At 44.0% G+C, this 14,824-nt stretch overlaps 2 protein-coding genes across 3 annotated transcripts in view; both read left to right on the forward strand.

Moving 5' to 3' along the window:
* Positions 1-8,211, forward strand: part of GART (phosphoribosylglycinamide formyltransferase, phosphoribosylglycinamide synthetase, phosphoribosylaminoimidazole synthetase) — a 45,966-nt gene extending 37,755 nt beyond the window's left edge. The window contains exons 16-21 of the mRNA XM_011950059.1: positions 802-1,008; positions 2,010-2,147; positions 5,775-5,905; positions 6,178-6,319; positions 7,363-7,478; positions 7,575-8,211. Of these exons, the coding sequence (XP_011805449.1) occupies positions 802-1,008; positions 2,010-2,147; positions 5,775-5,905; positions 6,178-6,319; positions 7,363-7,478; positions 7,575-7,766 (926 nt within the window). The 3' untranslated portion in view covers positions 7,767-8,211. The remainder of the gene's footprint in view (positions 1-801; positions 1,009-2,009; positions 2,148-5,774; positions 5,906-6,177; positions 6,320-7,362; positions 7,479-7,574) is intronic.
* A 5,613-nt stretch (positions 8,212-13,824) lies between these two features.
* DNAJC28 (DnaJ (Hsp40) homolog, subfamily C, member 28) overlaps positions 13,825-14,824 on the forward strand; it is a 3,772-nt gene continuing 2,772 nt past the window's right edge. Inside the window, exon 1 of one of the 2 annotated variants that reach the window (XM_011950045.1) lies at positions 13,825-13,945. The gene's annotated coding sequence lies outside the window, so the exon portion shown is untranslated. Of the gene's footprint in view, positions 13,946-14,068; positions 14,487-14,824 lie in introns of those variants that run through there. The other variant, XM_011950046.1, reaches the window with a different exon arrangement.

Here is a 14,824-nt window from a genome sequence, read left to right on the forward strand (position 1 = left end):
TTTTTGAGTTAGAATATCGCTCTGTCACCAGGCTGGAGTGCAGTGGCGCCATCTCGGCCCACTGCAACCTCCACCTCCCAGGTTTAAGTGATTCTCCTGCCTCAGCCTCCCGAGTAGCTGGTACTACAGGCTCACGCCCGGCTAATTATTGTATTTTTAGTAGAAAAGGTATTTCACTATGTTGTCCAGGATGGTCTCGATCTTCTGACCATGTGATCCGCCTGCCTTGGCCTCCCAAAGTGTTGGGATTACAGGTATGAGCAATCGCGCCCACCGAGAGAATGTATTCTTATAGCAGACCTAGGAAGTCTAAATTTTAAAATGAATGAGCGGGAGAGGGTGTTGATCTGCATTCCATTAGCATAACTTTTCCTGAGTAGTGTATGCATTTTCTCTAAATAAGTAGACAAGCCATTTAGTTTTGCATTGTACTTTGGGTGCATTTTGGTCATCGCAAAGACTCAGCCAAACGTTTGCAAAAGGATGGTATACTGGCCTTTGCTGGAATTCAGCTACTAGCTTATCTAATCCACTAGGGAATGTCTAAGGGTCTGGTTCGTTAATGTAGCACAAAACCTCGTTCAATTGTAAGTACTGGCCAAGTGTGTCAACAAAAAATGTTCTTAATGTCTAAGGTACCAGTGGATCCCCAAATAAAAAGTTCTCAGAGGCCAATTTATAGTTTTACTCTACATAAAATAGCAGAGCCTGATTATAATTTCCATATCTTTGAATATGTGCATACTTTTGTACTCTGTGTGAGAAGGTAGGAAAAATCAAACAATTCATGTCTATTTTCAGATGCCCAGACCTGGAGGATCCCCAAGGTCTTCTCATGGTTACAGCAGGAAGGACACCTTTCTGAGGAAGAGATGGCCAGAACATTTAACTGTGGGGTTGGCGCTGCCCTTGTGGTATCAAAGGAGCAGACAGAGCAGATTCTGAGGGATATCCAGCAGCACAAGGAAGAAGCCTGGGTGATTGGCAGTGTGGTTGCACGAGCTGAAGGTACTTGCTCCTTATGCATTTTTAGGTAGATAATTTTAGCTGTATAATATTAGCTATACCTCAGCCTTGCCTCACAAGCTTTCTGCCCACCTTTTAGTGCAGCCATTGCTATGGCAACTATCTTTACACAGATGTAACATGACAGCACCCACCCCAGCAATACCACGTATCTCTTATTCATGCATGCACAACCACACCCCACAGGATCACTTCCCAAAGTAATCTCCCCACACACAAGACCTCATGGTTCCCGCTTTGTCACTCAGCTCAATTCAAGGAATAGCGAGCACCCTGACAAGTACTGTATCAGTCAGGACTCTGCTAGAAGTGCTAGAACTTGGCAGAGGGGCAGAAAATCCACTCAGATTCACTAACAAAGATGTCACATGCTCGCTTCGGCAACACATATGCTAAAATTGGAATGATCCAGAGAAGATTCACAAAAATAAAAAACAGAAAAAAAAAAGTCAGACCTTGCTGACTTCACCTATATCTGCCTTTCTTTCCTCTATTGTGTAGGATTCATTTTCAAGCGGGTTCTCCAAATGACGGAAAGATAACATCCTTCAGCTCACATTACAATAAGAAAGGAGACCCTCTCTTTCTTAACATCCCATATCAAGTCTTTAAATGGTTTTGCTGGGTCACATGCTTATCCCCCAGACCAGGAGGTCATGGCACTACTGTGGGTGGTCTCACTAGGAAGATTTGGGGAGTAGGGGCAGAATACTGGCAGGCAGTTGTGTATCTCCACTATGTGCTTCAAGATAGTGATGTGATCTGTAGCTTTTAGTTGAAGTAATTACGTATGTTCACCTTTTGGAAGTTTTTATGAATGAATAGTGTTAAGTGATACAAACGTGTTGTTCATTTTAGTCTTTGCATTATCTTATTTTCAGGATAAAATATACCCTAAAGTTTTCATAAAATGTTTTTCTTTCCATTATTCCTGTTAATTCACAATTGTTCTTTACTTATTTATGGATATGTTTGGAATGAAGGCTCCCCACGTGTGAAAGTCAAGAATCTGATTGAAAGCATGCAAATAAATGGGTCATTGTTGAAGAATGGCTCCCTGAAAAATCATTTCTCTTTTGGAAAAAAAAAGGCCAGAGTGGCTGTCTTAATATCTGGAACAGGTGAGATGTGGCTTCTTCTTCACTGTAGAGCTGTTGACTGCCCTTCCTTTCCTCCCTGCACTCTTTGAGATTGTAAGGTTACTCTCGGCAGAGTCTAGGGACTGCAGGGAATCATGAGGGTTGTCTTTGTCTTTTCAGCATTCTTAGTCTTTCCACTTCTCTTAGGAATTTGAGACCGCTCCCAAAGAAAAAAGTAGAGGATGTCAGAAAGCCGGTTAAAGAGAAACCAGAAAAGATAGAAGTTCCAGCTCATTTTGTATCATAGCTTTGTTGTTGAAAAGTCTGAAAACAGTTGAGGAATTTTTATTGTTATATTATTAAGAAGTTTATGTTTGACCTTTATGGATAAAGGGATAAAGTAATGAGTATTGTATTCTCTCAGATGGATGTAGCCTGATTTTTTTTTCCTCTATTGTAAGTAACATTGCTATGAACATTCTTGCAAATATTCAGTATGTTCTTAAATGCATATCTGATTTTTTTTTAATTGATGGCCAAGATCATCATGATTCTTTTTGAGACAGTCTTGCTATGTTGCCCAGGCTAGAGTAGAGTAGCTATTCACAGATGCAATCATAGTACACTGCAGCTTCCAGCTGTGGCTTCAAGCAATCCTTCCACCTTATTAGCCCCCCGAGTAGCTGGGACTGCAGGCATGCAGCACCACACCCAGCTCTGATATTTCTTCAGGATTCATTCCCAGAAGTTTAATTGCTTTACAAGTCGATCTTAAGGTTTTAATGTATTTTAGGCCCAAGTTGATAATAAAGCAAAGAAACTATTGTAAGGTGCAGCCATAAAAAAGAATAAAACCACATCATTTGCGGCAATATGGATGGAACTGGAGGCCATTATCCTGAGTGAACTGCCTCAGAAACAGAAAACGAGATGTCGCATGTTCTCACGAGTAGGAGCTAAACAGTGGGTACATGTGGACATAAGGATGGAAACAATAGGGCCGGGCGCTGTGGCTCATGCCTGTAATCCTAGCACTTTGGGAGGCTGAGGCAGGCAGATAATGAGGTCAAGAGATCTAGACCATCCTGGCCAACATAGTGAAACCCTGTCTCCACTAAAAATACAAAAATTAGCTGGGTGTGGTGGCGCATGCCTATAGTCCCAGCTACTCTGGAGGCTGAGACGGGAGAATCGCTTGAACCCAGGAGATGGAGGTTGCAGTGAGCCAAGATCGCACCACTGTACTCCAGCCTGGCGACAGAGCAAGACTCCATCTCAAAAAAAAAAAAAGAAAAAGATGGAAACAGTAGACAAAACAGGGAAGTGTGGGAGAAGGGGTGAGGGTTGAAAATTTTTGCATCAGGTATAATGTTCACTATTTAGGTAATAGGTACACTAGAAGCCCAATCCCCACCATTATACAATATTCCCATGTACTAAACAAGCGTGTGTACCCCGAATCTAAATTAAAAAAAGTTTTTTTAAAGAAACTATTGTAATGGTCATAGCATAGTGGTTCTTGAGAGGGTCAATTTTTCTTGCTTAATTAAGCAGCTTATTTCTCATCACTCAGTTTTGACATAATGTTATACTGTTTCTACTACAATGCTAGATCATAAGATACAGAATTTGTAGGAGCAATTACATATCCTAAACCACATCATTTGCAGCAATATGGATGGAATTGAAGGCCAACCAGGAATATCCATGCTTTTCACAATCTATTAATCCATTATCCCAAGAGGAAGGGAATTTTTTTAATTTTTAATTTTTATGGGTTCATGGTAGGTATATATATTTATGGGGTACATGAGATCTTTTGATACAGCCATACAACCTGTAATAATCACATCCCGGTATTCATCACCTCAAGCATTTATTCTTTCTTTGTGTTACAAACAATCCAGTTATATTAATTCAGTGTGTTGTTTGTTTGTTTGGTTGGTTTTTTGAGATAGAATCTCACTCTGTCGCCCAGGCTGGAGTGCAGTGGCACAATCTTGGCTCACTGCAAACTCTGCCTCCCAGTTTCAAGCGACTCTTCTGCCTCAGCCTCCTGAGTAGCTGGGATTACAGGTGCCTGCTACCATGCCGGGCTCATTTTTTGTGTTTTTAGTAGGAATGGGGTTTCGTCATGTTGGCCAAGCTGGTCAGGCTAGTCTCGAACTCCTGACCTCAGGGTGATCCACCTGCCTCGGCCTCCCAAAGTGCTAGGATTATAGGCATGAGCCGCCACGCCCAGCCTCTTTCAGTTATTTTAAAATGTGTAATAAATTATTGTTGACTACAGTCACCCTGTTATGCTATCAAACACTAGATTTTGTTCGTTCTAACTACATTTTTGTACCCATTAGCATCCCCTCTCCCTGTCTCTCCCAGTACCCTTCCTAGCCTCTGGTAACTATCATTGCACTATCATCATGAGTTCAACTGTTTTAATTTTTAGCTCCCACAAGTAAATGAGAACATGTGAGGTTTGTCTTTCTGTGCTTGACTTATTTCACTGAACTTAATGATCTCCCGTTCTATCCATGTTGTTGCAAATGACAGGATCTCATTCTTTTTTATGGCTGAATAGTACTCCATTGTGTGATGTACCACATTTTCTTAATCCATTTGTCTGCTGATAAACATTTAGGTTGCTTCCAAATCTTGGCTATGGAGAATAAACATGAAACTGCAGATATCTCTTTGATACACTGATTTTCTTTCTTTTGGGTATATACCTAGCCATGGGATTGCTGGATCATATGGTAGCTCTTTTTTTTTAATTTTTGAGGACCCTTCAAACTGTTCTCCATGATAATTGTACTAATTTACATTCCCAATAGTGTGTGACGGTTCCCTTTTCTGCACATCTTCGCCAGCATGTTATTGCCTGTCTTTTGTATAAAAGCCATTTTAACTGGGGCAAAACAATATGTCGTTGTAGTTTTGGTTTGCATTTCTCTGATGATCAATGATGTTGAGCACCTTTTTATATACCTGTTTGCAATTTGTGTGTTTTAAGAAATGTCTATTCAGATCTCTTGCCCATGTTTAATCAGAGTATTAGATTTTTCCCTAATAAATTGTTTAAGCTCCTTATATATTCTGGTTATTAATCCCTTGTCAGATGGATAGTTTACAAATACTTTCTCCCATTCTGTGGGTTGTCTCCTTACTTTGTTGATTGTTCCCACTGCTATACAGAAGCTTTTTCCATATTTACTTAAGTTGCCTGTGCCAAGAGAAAGGGAATTTAGAAGCCTTACGTATCACCAGTCTTTTCCAAGACATTTATTCAGAAAATTTGACAGTCCCCTATTCAAAACAGCACATCTCTTTTTTTAAGAAGTGTGAGGCCGGGTACAGTGGCTCACGCCTGTAATCCCAATACTTTGGGAGGCCGAGGTGGGCAGATCACCTAATGTCAGGAGTTCCAGACCAGCCTGGCCAACGTAGTGAAACCCCATCTCTACTAAAAATACAAAAAAATTAGCCGGGCGTGGTGGCACATGCCTGTAATTCCAGCTACTTGGGAGGCTGAGGCAGGAGAATTCCTTGAACCCGGGAGGTAGAGGTTGCAGTGAACCAAGATCGTGCCACTGCACTCCCAGCCTGGGCGACAGAGTGAGACTCCGTCTCAAAAAAAGGTATGAACTCACTGTTGTTTTTCTCCCTTCTCAGGATCGAACCTGCAAGCACTCATAGACAGTACTCGGGAACCAAATAGCTCTGCACAAATTGATGTTGTCATCTCCAACAAAGCCGCGGTAGCTGGGTTAGATAAAGCGGAAAGAGCTGGTATTCCTACTAGAGTAAGTGACTTGGGAAAATATCTTTCCTGTGGGCCATATTTAAGCTCATAATCTGCCCTCACTGGACCCTGGTCTGTGGGGCACTTATTCTATGGACTTCTGCCATTGTCGGTGGGTGCAGGCCTTGCCTTCTCCTTCATCCTGTCCCTTTCTTAATAATCTATCAGTTATATCTTTAGAAAGAAGTGAAGTATGGGCTGTGTAAAGGTTGAGTTTTTAATTATTTTTGGTAATTCATTGAAAAAGGTTGTGCTTATCTTTTTCTATTACAGGTAATTAATCATAAACTGTATAAAAATCGTGTAGAATTTGACAATGCAATTGACCTAGTCCTTGAAGAGTTCTCCATAGACATAGTCTGTCTTGCAGGATTCATGAGAATTCTTTCTGGCCCCTTTGTCCAAAAGTGGAATGGTAAGCAAAAATTATTTGACATCACATTGAGAAATCAATTGAAAATGGTCTCCAGAACAGTTAACTTGCCAGACAATCCCAGTAGTGAACACCCTTCCCAGAAATCCAACTCCTGTTTGACTGTGATATTTTATTAATACTTCAACACAGGTCACAGTTTAATTTCCTTTGTTTTACTCTAAAGAATGACCCAATGATGATTTATTAACCTGCTCTCTATCTATTTACTTTGGCTTGCTGTAATTAGTCACTTTTTCTAATGTAGCTTAGTTTTGTTTCACATTACTCCAAAGATAATATTTCATCTTCTGAATAAATATTCGGAAGACCCTCCTTTACTTCTTTAGAAGCAAAAGAGAATGATTCCATACGTCCCAAAATGAAGAGTCCATCCTCTCTCAGGAAACACAGACCATTGCCAGACTTTGGTAAGGAGGAGGTTATTGCCAGAAAACACATACTATCTATGTTACTGCCTTCTCCCCAAAAGCCTTGACTGCATCCTGTTTGTGTATGTGTGCACACAGTTGGTCACACAGTTGGACAATAAATGCATTTTCCCTCCAAAGACTTTATGTATTCTTAGGTGAATGTAGTTAGAGCACTTGTGGTGTGATATAAAATAGACAATGCCTTTGGTGACATGAGCCACACAGAACGAATCTAGCATCTGTCTGGTGGATGGGTTACTTTGTGGTTAGAAGTCAAGCACATAGACACTATGTAAGAACCTCTTGCTTCTTTTTAATAGTATGTGCCAGCAACAAGCTGGTATCAGCTTGAACTCCCCACCTTCCTGTCACCATGAGTGTCTGTTCAGAGCACCCCAGCATGCCTTTGGCTGTGCAAGAAGGGTACTTGCTGCTTCTGGGACCTTCGTGGATGAGAACTTCCTTTTATCTCATTTCTGTGTTTGGCAAAGAAAACATCCATCCCAGAATCCAACTCCTGTTTGACTTCAGATCTAGATAGGAAAACATATTCCTTTAACAGAATACTCAGGATTTTTAAATTCTGACTGCTATGCTTTTTTTAATTTTTAGGAAAAATGCTCAATATCCACCCATCCTTGCTCCCTTCTTTTAAGGGTTCGAATGCCCATGAGCAAGCCCTGGAAACCGGAGTCACAATTACTGGGTGCACTGTACACTTTGTAGCTGTGAGTATGTCTTTTTCTACCAACATAATATTAGTAGTCAGATGTAAATTACACTGGCTAGAAGGTAATGTTCAAAACTTTTGCTTACTTTTCCAGGAAGATGTAGATGCTGGACAAATTATTTTGCAAGAAGCTGTTCCTGTGAAGAGGGGTGATACTGTTGCAACTCTTTCTGAAAGAGTAAAATTAGCAGAACATAAAACATTTCCTGCAGCCCTCCAGTTGGTGGCTAGTGGAACTGTACAGCTTGGAGAAAATGGCAAGATCTGTTGGGTTAAAGAGGAATGAAGCCTTCTAATTCAGAAATGGGGCCAGTTTTGAAAGAATTATTTGCTATTTGCATGGTGGTTTTTTATCATGAACTTGGCCCAAAAGAAAAACTGCTAAAAGACAAAAAAGACCTCACCCTTACTTCATCTGCTATTTTTTAATAAATAGAGACATTAAAAACAAGACTGGTTAGTGTAGCATATCTGAGACATACAGGTATCTTGGTCTTTTTTATGCTCTTTTTCTGACCGTCACCACCTCTTTTTTGTTGTTGTTGTTGTTGCTGGTATTGTCTGACAACATGAGGAATCACCTCCATTTTTGTAAGTTACATGTTTTCAGCCGGGCATGGTGGCTCACGCCTGTAATCCCAGCACTTTGGGAGGCCGAGGCAGGTGGATCACAAGGTCAGGTGATCGAGACCTTCCTGGCTAACACAGTGAAACCCCGTCTCTACTAAAAATACAAATAATAGTTAGCTGGGCATGGTGACATGCGCCTGTAATCCCAGCTACTCAGGTGGCTGAGACAGGAGAATCGCTTGAACCCAGGAGGTGGAGGTTGCAGTGAGCCACGATCACGCCACTGCACTCCAGCCTGGTCATCAGAGCGAGACTCCGTCTCAAAAAAAATAATAAGTTATATGTTTTCTAATCTTTGATCATATGCTTTTGAAGCCATGACTGCTGGATGTATCTGAGTTAAAATGGGGAAAAGAAACATGAGGACAAGCCCAAGTGTATCACCTGGGTTCCATTTATAATCTTGGTTATAGATTCCACTGTGTAAAAGTTGCCCAGCCTCCTTCTGATCAGTGTCAAGTGACTTATCTCTTCCCCAAGTCTAACGAGGCAGTGTCTCTTCCTTATATTGTATATCTGATTTGAGACTTTTCTGATCATCGTGATCATAACCTGGTGTGTTAAGATTTCTGTATAGCTCCCATTTCTGAAGGATAGTATCCTTTATGCTTTGAAGTACCATTAAACGTTCCTCTAATTATTGACAGTTTCTGTAATCCCCAGATTTTAGCTTCAGTAAAGTTTAGTTATCCTGTGGTTTATAAAGTTCCATGCTTCTCTGTAAGTCACTAGAGGATTAGAGGGAGCGTTGGTGGCTTCTAGATTCAAGCATAAAACTAGGCATGTTTCTCATCCACTCTCTCTATTCCCTCGTCGATTAAAGTAGGCAAATGTCATTCATACAGTTGTTTTGATGAGACAGTCTCGCTCAGTCGCCCAGGCTGGGGTGCAGTGGCACAATCTCGGCTCACTGCAACCTCTGCCTCCCGGGTTCAAGTGATTCTCCTGCCTCAACTTCCTGAGTAGCTGGGATTACAGGCGTGCACTGCCACACCCGGCTCATTTTGTATTTTTAGTAGAGACGGGGTTTCACCATGTTGGCCAGGCTAGTCTGCAACTCCTGGCCTCATTTGATCTCCTGCTTTGGCCCCCAAAGTGCTGGGATTACAAGCGTGAGCCACCACACTCGACCTCTTTGGTTTTTTTGTGGTTTTTTTTTTTTTTTTGAGACGGGAGTTTCACTCTTGTTATCCAGGCTGGATTGCAGTGACGCAATCTCGGCTCACCGTAACTTCCACCTCCTTGGTTCAAGTGATTCTCCTGCCTCAGCCTCCTGAGTAGCTGGGATTACAGGCACGCACCACCACACCCAACTAATTTTTGTATATTTAGTAGAGACGGGGTTTCTCTGTGCTGGTCAGGCTGGTCTCAAACTCCCGACCTCATGTGATCCGCCCGCCTTGGCCTCCCAAAGTGCTGGGATTACAAGCATGAGCCACCGTGCCCGGCCTCCCAACTAATTTTTATATTTTCAGTACAGACAGGGTTTCACCATGTTGGCCAGGCTGGTCTCGAACTCTTGACCTCAGGTGATCCGCCCATTTCAGCCTCCCAAAGTGCTGAGATTACAGGTGTGAGCCACTGCGCCTGGCCCCAAACAGCATTTTAAATTTCCTATATCACCAAACTCCAGAAAGTCACAGGAAACAAAAATAAGTTGTTATAACAGTATCACTCAACTCCTTGAAAGCTTCAATTACATGCACCAGGAAAATGTACCATTGAAAATCATTTTAAATGAAATACTCAGTTGAGGAGTCTATTAGATCCTCCTTTACTTTTGTTGAAAACCAATTATTGGAAACCATGCAATTTTTTTTTGAGAGGGAGTCTCACTCTGTTGCCCAGGCTTTAGTGCAGTGGCGCGATCTTGGCTCACTGCAACCCCCACCTCGGCCTCCTGAGTAGCTGGGACTACAGGCTTGTGCCACCATGCCTGGCTAATTTTTGTATTTTGTAGAGTTAGGGTCTCACTGTGTTGTCCAGGCTGCTCTCCAACTCCTAAACTCAAGCAATCCTCCCCCTTTAACCTCCCAAAGTTCTGAGATTACAGGTGTGAACCATTACACCTGGCCAAACCATCCAATCTGTAAAGGATTAATTTCCCTTGTTCAGCACCCACAGTAAATCCACCTTTTCATTTGCGCCTTTGCTGCCTGGAAGGTGTTAACAATCTGGGGTGAGAGGTGTTCCTGTCTTTGGCAAAATGAGGGAGGGATGATGCTCAGAGGGGAGGTGGGACTTCTTTGTACACCTTGAGGGATTCCTGTATTCAACACTGTGACACCACTCCAGGGTCAATCATTAGCTTCGAGGAGGAGGTTTAGGCACTGGCGTTGGCAAGAGAGAGTAGATCATGAACATAATTAGAGGCGTGGAATCTGAGAGCACCAATCGCGTGAGAAGGGCGAAGCCAGCCAAGGACACTGGGTAGGAGTAGGCTGTGCAGTAGGGGGACCCAGAAGAGAGAGAGAGACGCCACGAAGCTTGAAGAAGCGTGTCTCAAAGAGCAGAGAAAGAGCTTCTGGTGCCTTTCTCTTAGAGGCCAACTACAGCAAGAAGAGAGAAGAGTCTGTGCCATCCGCACAAGCACCCTTCAGCACACCTGAAATCCCAGGATCAGAAATTCCTGTCTGTCTGCGGATGGGGAGGCTCTGCCCCACATCGCACCCCCAGCACAGCTCACCCAAATCCAAATCTCCACGGTGGCAGAATGACTCCGAAAGAGGAAAGCAGGAGGCAGCATCCCAGAGCTGGTCCTTCTGGGCAGGGTGTATTCAGCAAGAGGAAAATGAGGAGGAAAGCTTCTGCCTGCTTTCAGAGTTCCATCTGGGAGAAAACAGTTTGGGTAACACAAATCTCTGGGACCTACTGAAGGGACGTATAAGGATCAAAGACACCTGCTGTGTTGGTTTGGTGGGGCTGATGTGACAAAGCACCACAGACTGGGGCTTCAATAACAGGAGAGCGTTATTCTCCCACAGTCCTGGAGACTGGAAGTCCAAGATCAAGGTGTCTGCAGGGTGGGTTTCTCCTGAGGCCTCTCCTTGGCAGGCAGATGGCTGCCTTCTCTCTGTGTCCTCACAGGGACTTTGCTCCGTGTGTGCACAACCCTGGTGTGTCTCTGCAGCCAAATTTCCTCCTTTTATAAGGATGCCAGTCAGATTGGATTATCACCCACCTTAACAGCCTCATTTTACCTTAATCACCTCTTTAAATAACATCTCCAAATGCGGTCACATTCTAAAGTACTGGGGGTTAGGGCTTCAATATGGGGGGCATAATTCAGCCCAAAGAGTGGAGAAGTGACCAGGTCATCTGGAGGGAGACAGCTGTGTGAACACCATCTTGATTTACCCACCTCCTTGTGCAAATGTATCATCAAAATAACTAGTGTTTATCCCACCAGCTTTGTGGACTAGAAGGATGGAGAGCAGTAATTCCTTACTACTTTAGTAATTACAATAAGCCACCGCACCCAGCCAATAATTACAATAAAGGAATCTTAAGTGTGTGTGTTGATACACACCTATTAGACTGCAGAGATTAAAGAGAGACTATTAATGTGTGTTCCCAAGAGTGTGGAGTAACAGACATTCCCAAATATGTTGGTGGTGCAAATTGGTCCATCGCTTCTTGAACATAGTTTAGCAATACCTATTTATTCACAAAACATAGTGGCTACCTTTCCGTGGCTGTATCTACCGAACCATGTCATTTTTTTTTTTTTTTTTTGAGACAGAGTCTCACTCTGTCACCCAGGCCGGAGTGCAGTGGTGCGATCTCGGCTCACTGCAACCTCCACCTCCTGGGTTCAAGCGATTCTCCTGCCTCAGCCTCCCGAGTAGCTGGGGTTACAGGCATGTGTCAACACGCCCAGCTAATTTTTTGTATTTTTAGAGAGACGGGGTTTCTCCATGTTGGTAAGGCTGGTCTCAAACTCCCGACCTCAGGTGATCCGCCTGCCTCAGCCTCCCAAAGTGCTGAGACTACAGGCATAAGCCACTGTGCCTGGCCTTATTTTTCTTTTTAAAAATTTTTTAGTGGCCAGGTCTCACTCTGTTGCTTAGTTTGGAGAGCACTGGTACGATCATGGCTCACTGCAGCCTCCAACTCCTGGGCTCAAGTGATCCTCCCACCTCAGCCTCCTGTGTAGCTGCGATTACAGGCAGACACCATCACACCTGGCTAATCTTCTTAAAAGTTTCGTACAGATGGAGTCTCACTATGTTGTGCACACTGGGATTACAAGCATAAGCCACTTCACCTGGCCTGTTTTTCTTTTATGCTGTTTAAGATGCTGCCTAGAAGAGTTAACTTTTACAGAATTTTTTTTTTTTTTTGGGACAGAGTCTTGCTCTGTTGCCCAGGCTGGAGTGCAGTGGCACATTCTCAGCTCACTGCAAGCTCCACCTCCCGGGTTCACGCCATTCTCCTGCCTCAGCCTCCGGAGTAGCTGGGACTACAGGCGCTCGGCACCACGCCCAGCTAATTTTTTGTATTTTTAATAGAGACGGGGTTTCACCGTGTTAGCCAGGATGGTCTCGATCTCCTGACCTTGTGATCCGCCTGCCTCCCAAAGTGCTGGGATTACAGGCGTGAGCCACCGCGCCCAGTCAGAAATCCTATTTTCTTTCACATGAGGTATTTTGTTGATTGTTTTCTTAAAACTAAAGCCCTCTGAATCAAGAGTTTATACTGTATCTTTTTCTGTGCTCCTATATAGATGGCAATAAATGATTATAATGTTTATGATGCAGAAGCTGAGAAGGCTAACACCTATTCCTGGCTCCTTTTAGGAGACACAGTCATAACAAAATATATTGCTTAATGTGCGAGGCACAGTGCCAAGTGGTTTACATACATTGTGTAATTTCTCCCCCTAAAAAAGTCAATGAACTTGATACCTTTATTATTTCATTATATGTAAAATAGGGAAAATAACAGCATTTATCTCAGAGGGCTGTTGTAAAGATTAAATGAATGCCTGTAATCCCGGCACTTTGAAAGGCCGAGGCAGGCGGATCACCTTAGCTCAGGAGTTCGAGACCAGCCTGGCCAAATGGTGAAACCTGGTCTCCGCTAAAAATACAAAAAAATTAACCGGGCATGGTTGTGAACGCCTGTAATCCCAGCTGCTTGGGAGGCTGAGGCAGGAGAATGGCGGGAACCCGGGAGGCGGAGCTTGCAGTGAGCTGAGATCTGGCCCCTGCACTCCAGCCTGGGCGACAGAGTGAGACTCTGTCTCAAAAAAAAACCTCCCAAGCCTCTGCCTTTTCTTTTTATCCTTTTTCTTTGTCCTTTTTAAAAAACTTGCTTCCTATACAGAGAGGGGAAATGTTCAGTCCCCACGTCAGTGGTTGAACTCGAAGCCAGAAGATCCCTATTTTGATTTTGTCCTCTGGCCTGTCGCCAGCCCCTCAACAGTACTTGAATTAATAAAAGGGCAGGTTTTAAGCGTCATGTATCGTGACTCCGAAGAAACCTGTTCAGGTCCCGTTCCGGGGAAACAGTCTCGCCTTCCCCTGCCCCCAAAAAATTACCTTCGCCCTCTGAGCCGCAGCTACCCACGCAGCCAACTCGATCTTTGCATCATTTTCGACGTTCCCTAAGTCCCTCCGAAGAGGCGCAGGCGCACATCGCCCCTTCTAGCGAACTACATCTCCCACAATCCCAATCGGCCGACCACCTCCGCTCGAGGCGGGGACGGAGGCGGAGCTGGTCGTCCCTGGCCGGGACGAAGCCTCCTGAGGTGCCCTGCTTGGGTTCTCCGGGGTAAAGTTCGTTTGACGAAAGATTGTCCGTTTCCCTGGTAAGGTCACCTGTCCCAATCAGGTACGATTCTGTCTTCCGGACCCGCTGAGACCCTCAGTGTAAAGTGGCAGATGGTCTAGCCCGGCGGAGGGACCAGCTGGAGACCGCTCGCTGCACCGACACCGGGAGTGACGGGCGGGCCGCGCACGCATGCGCAGAGAGGCGACATGGGCGCGCGAGCCGCGGAACTCCTACCCAAGGCCTTCGCAGGTAAGGAGGGGGCGGGGCAGGACCGACCTCCCTTGCCATGATAACCACCTTCGCAGCGGGCTCCCAGACCGTTGGCCCCGATTGTCTAGAAAATAGGGGGTCTCAGGAGCTCCGTTTTAGCGTTTATATATCCCAATTCCAATTAAGCCACTTCCAGTGTTTTTTGGCCATTGTCAGTGTACAAGTCTTCCACCTCTTCGAGACCATGTTATTGCAATAGCAGCAAACGTGTTGGGAGGCCTCACAGTTCACCGTGGTTTTTCTGGCCTCTGGCAAATGGCTCCTTCCTAGCGAGCTGTGGAGCTTCAAGTCTTTTGGACACTTGATTCTATTCAATCCAGTGTCAGACCAGGTACCTACCCTGTCCGTAAGTCGTCTTATTCTCATAAGACTCCTTGAGATGATGCAGTCTTATTCTCATAAGACTCCTTGAGATGATGCAGACTCTCGGTGCAGTTTATAATCGGCTGGAGGTATAGACAGTTAAGCAAGCCTCCTTTTTTTACAGTGCCCACCCCTAACCATTTTGCTTACACCTTGTTATGGGACTTGGTTAAATTGCTTAACCTTCCGGACCTACGTTTTGTCATTAAATGAAAAGATTGGATTAGATGATCTCTAAGAATATTCCGCTTGTAAAATATATGGTTAGTGAGGGGTAGAATCCAGATTATATCTACCTGTCTATCT

The sequence above is a fragment of the Colobus angolensis genome, unplaced genomic scaffold (genome assembly GCF_000951035.1).
Source record: "Colobus angolensis palliatus isolate OR3802 unplaced genomic scaffold, Cang.pa_1.0 Scaffold300, whole genome shotgun sequence".
Lineage (NCBI taxonomy): Eukaryota > Metazoa > Chordata > Mammalia > Primates > Cercopithecidae > Colobus > Colobus angolensis.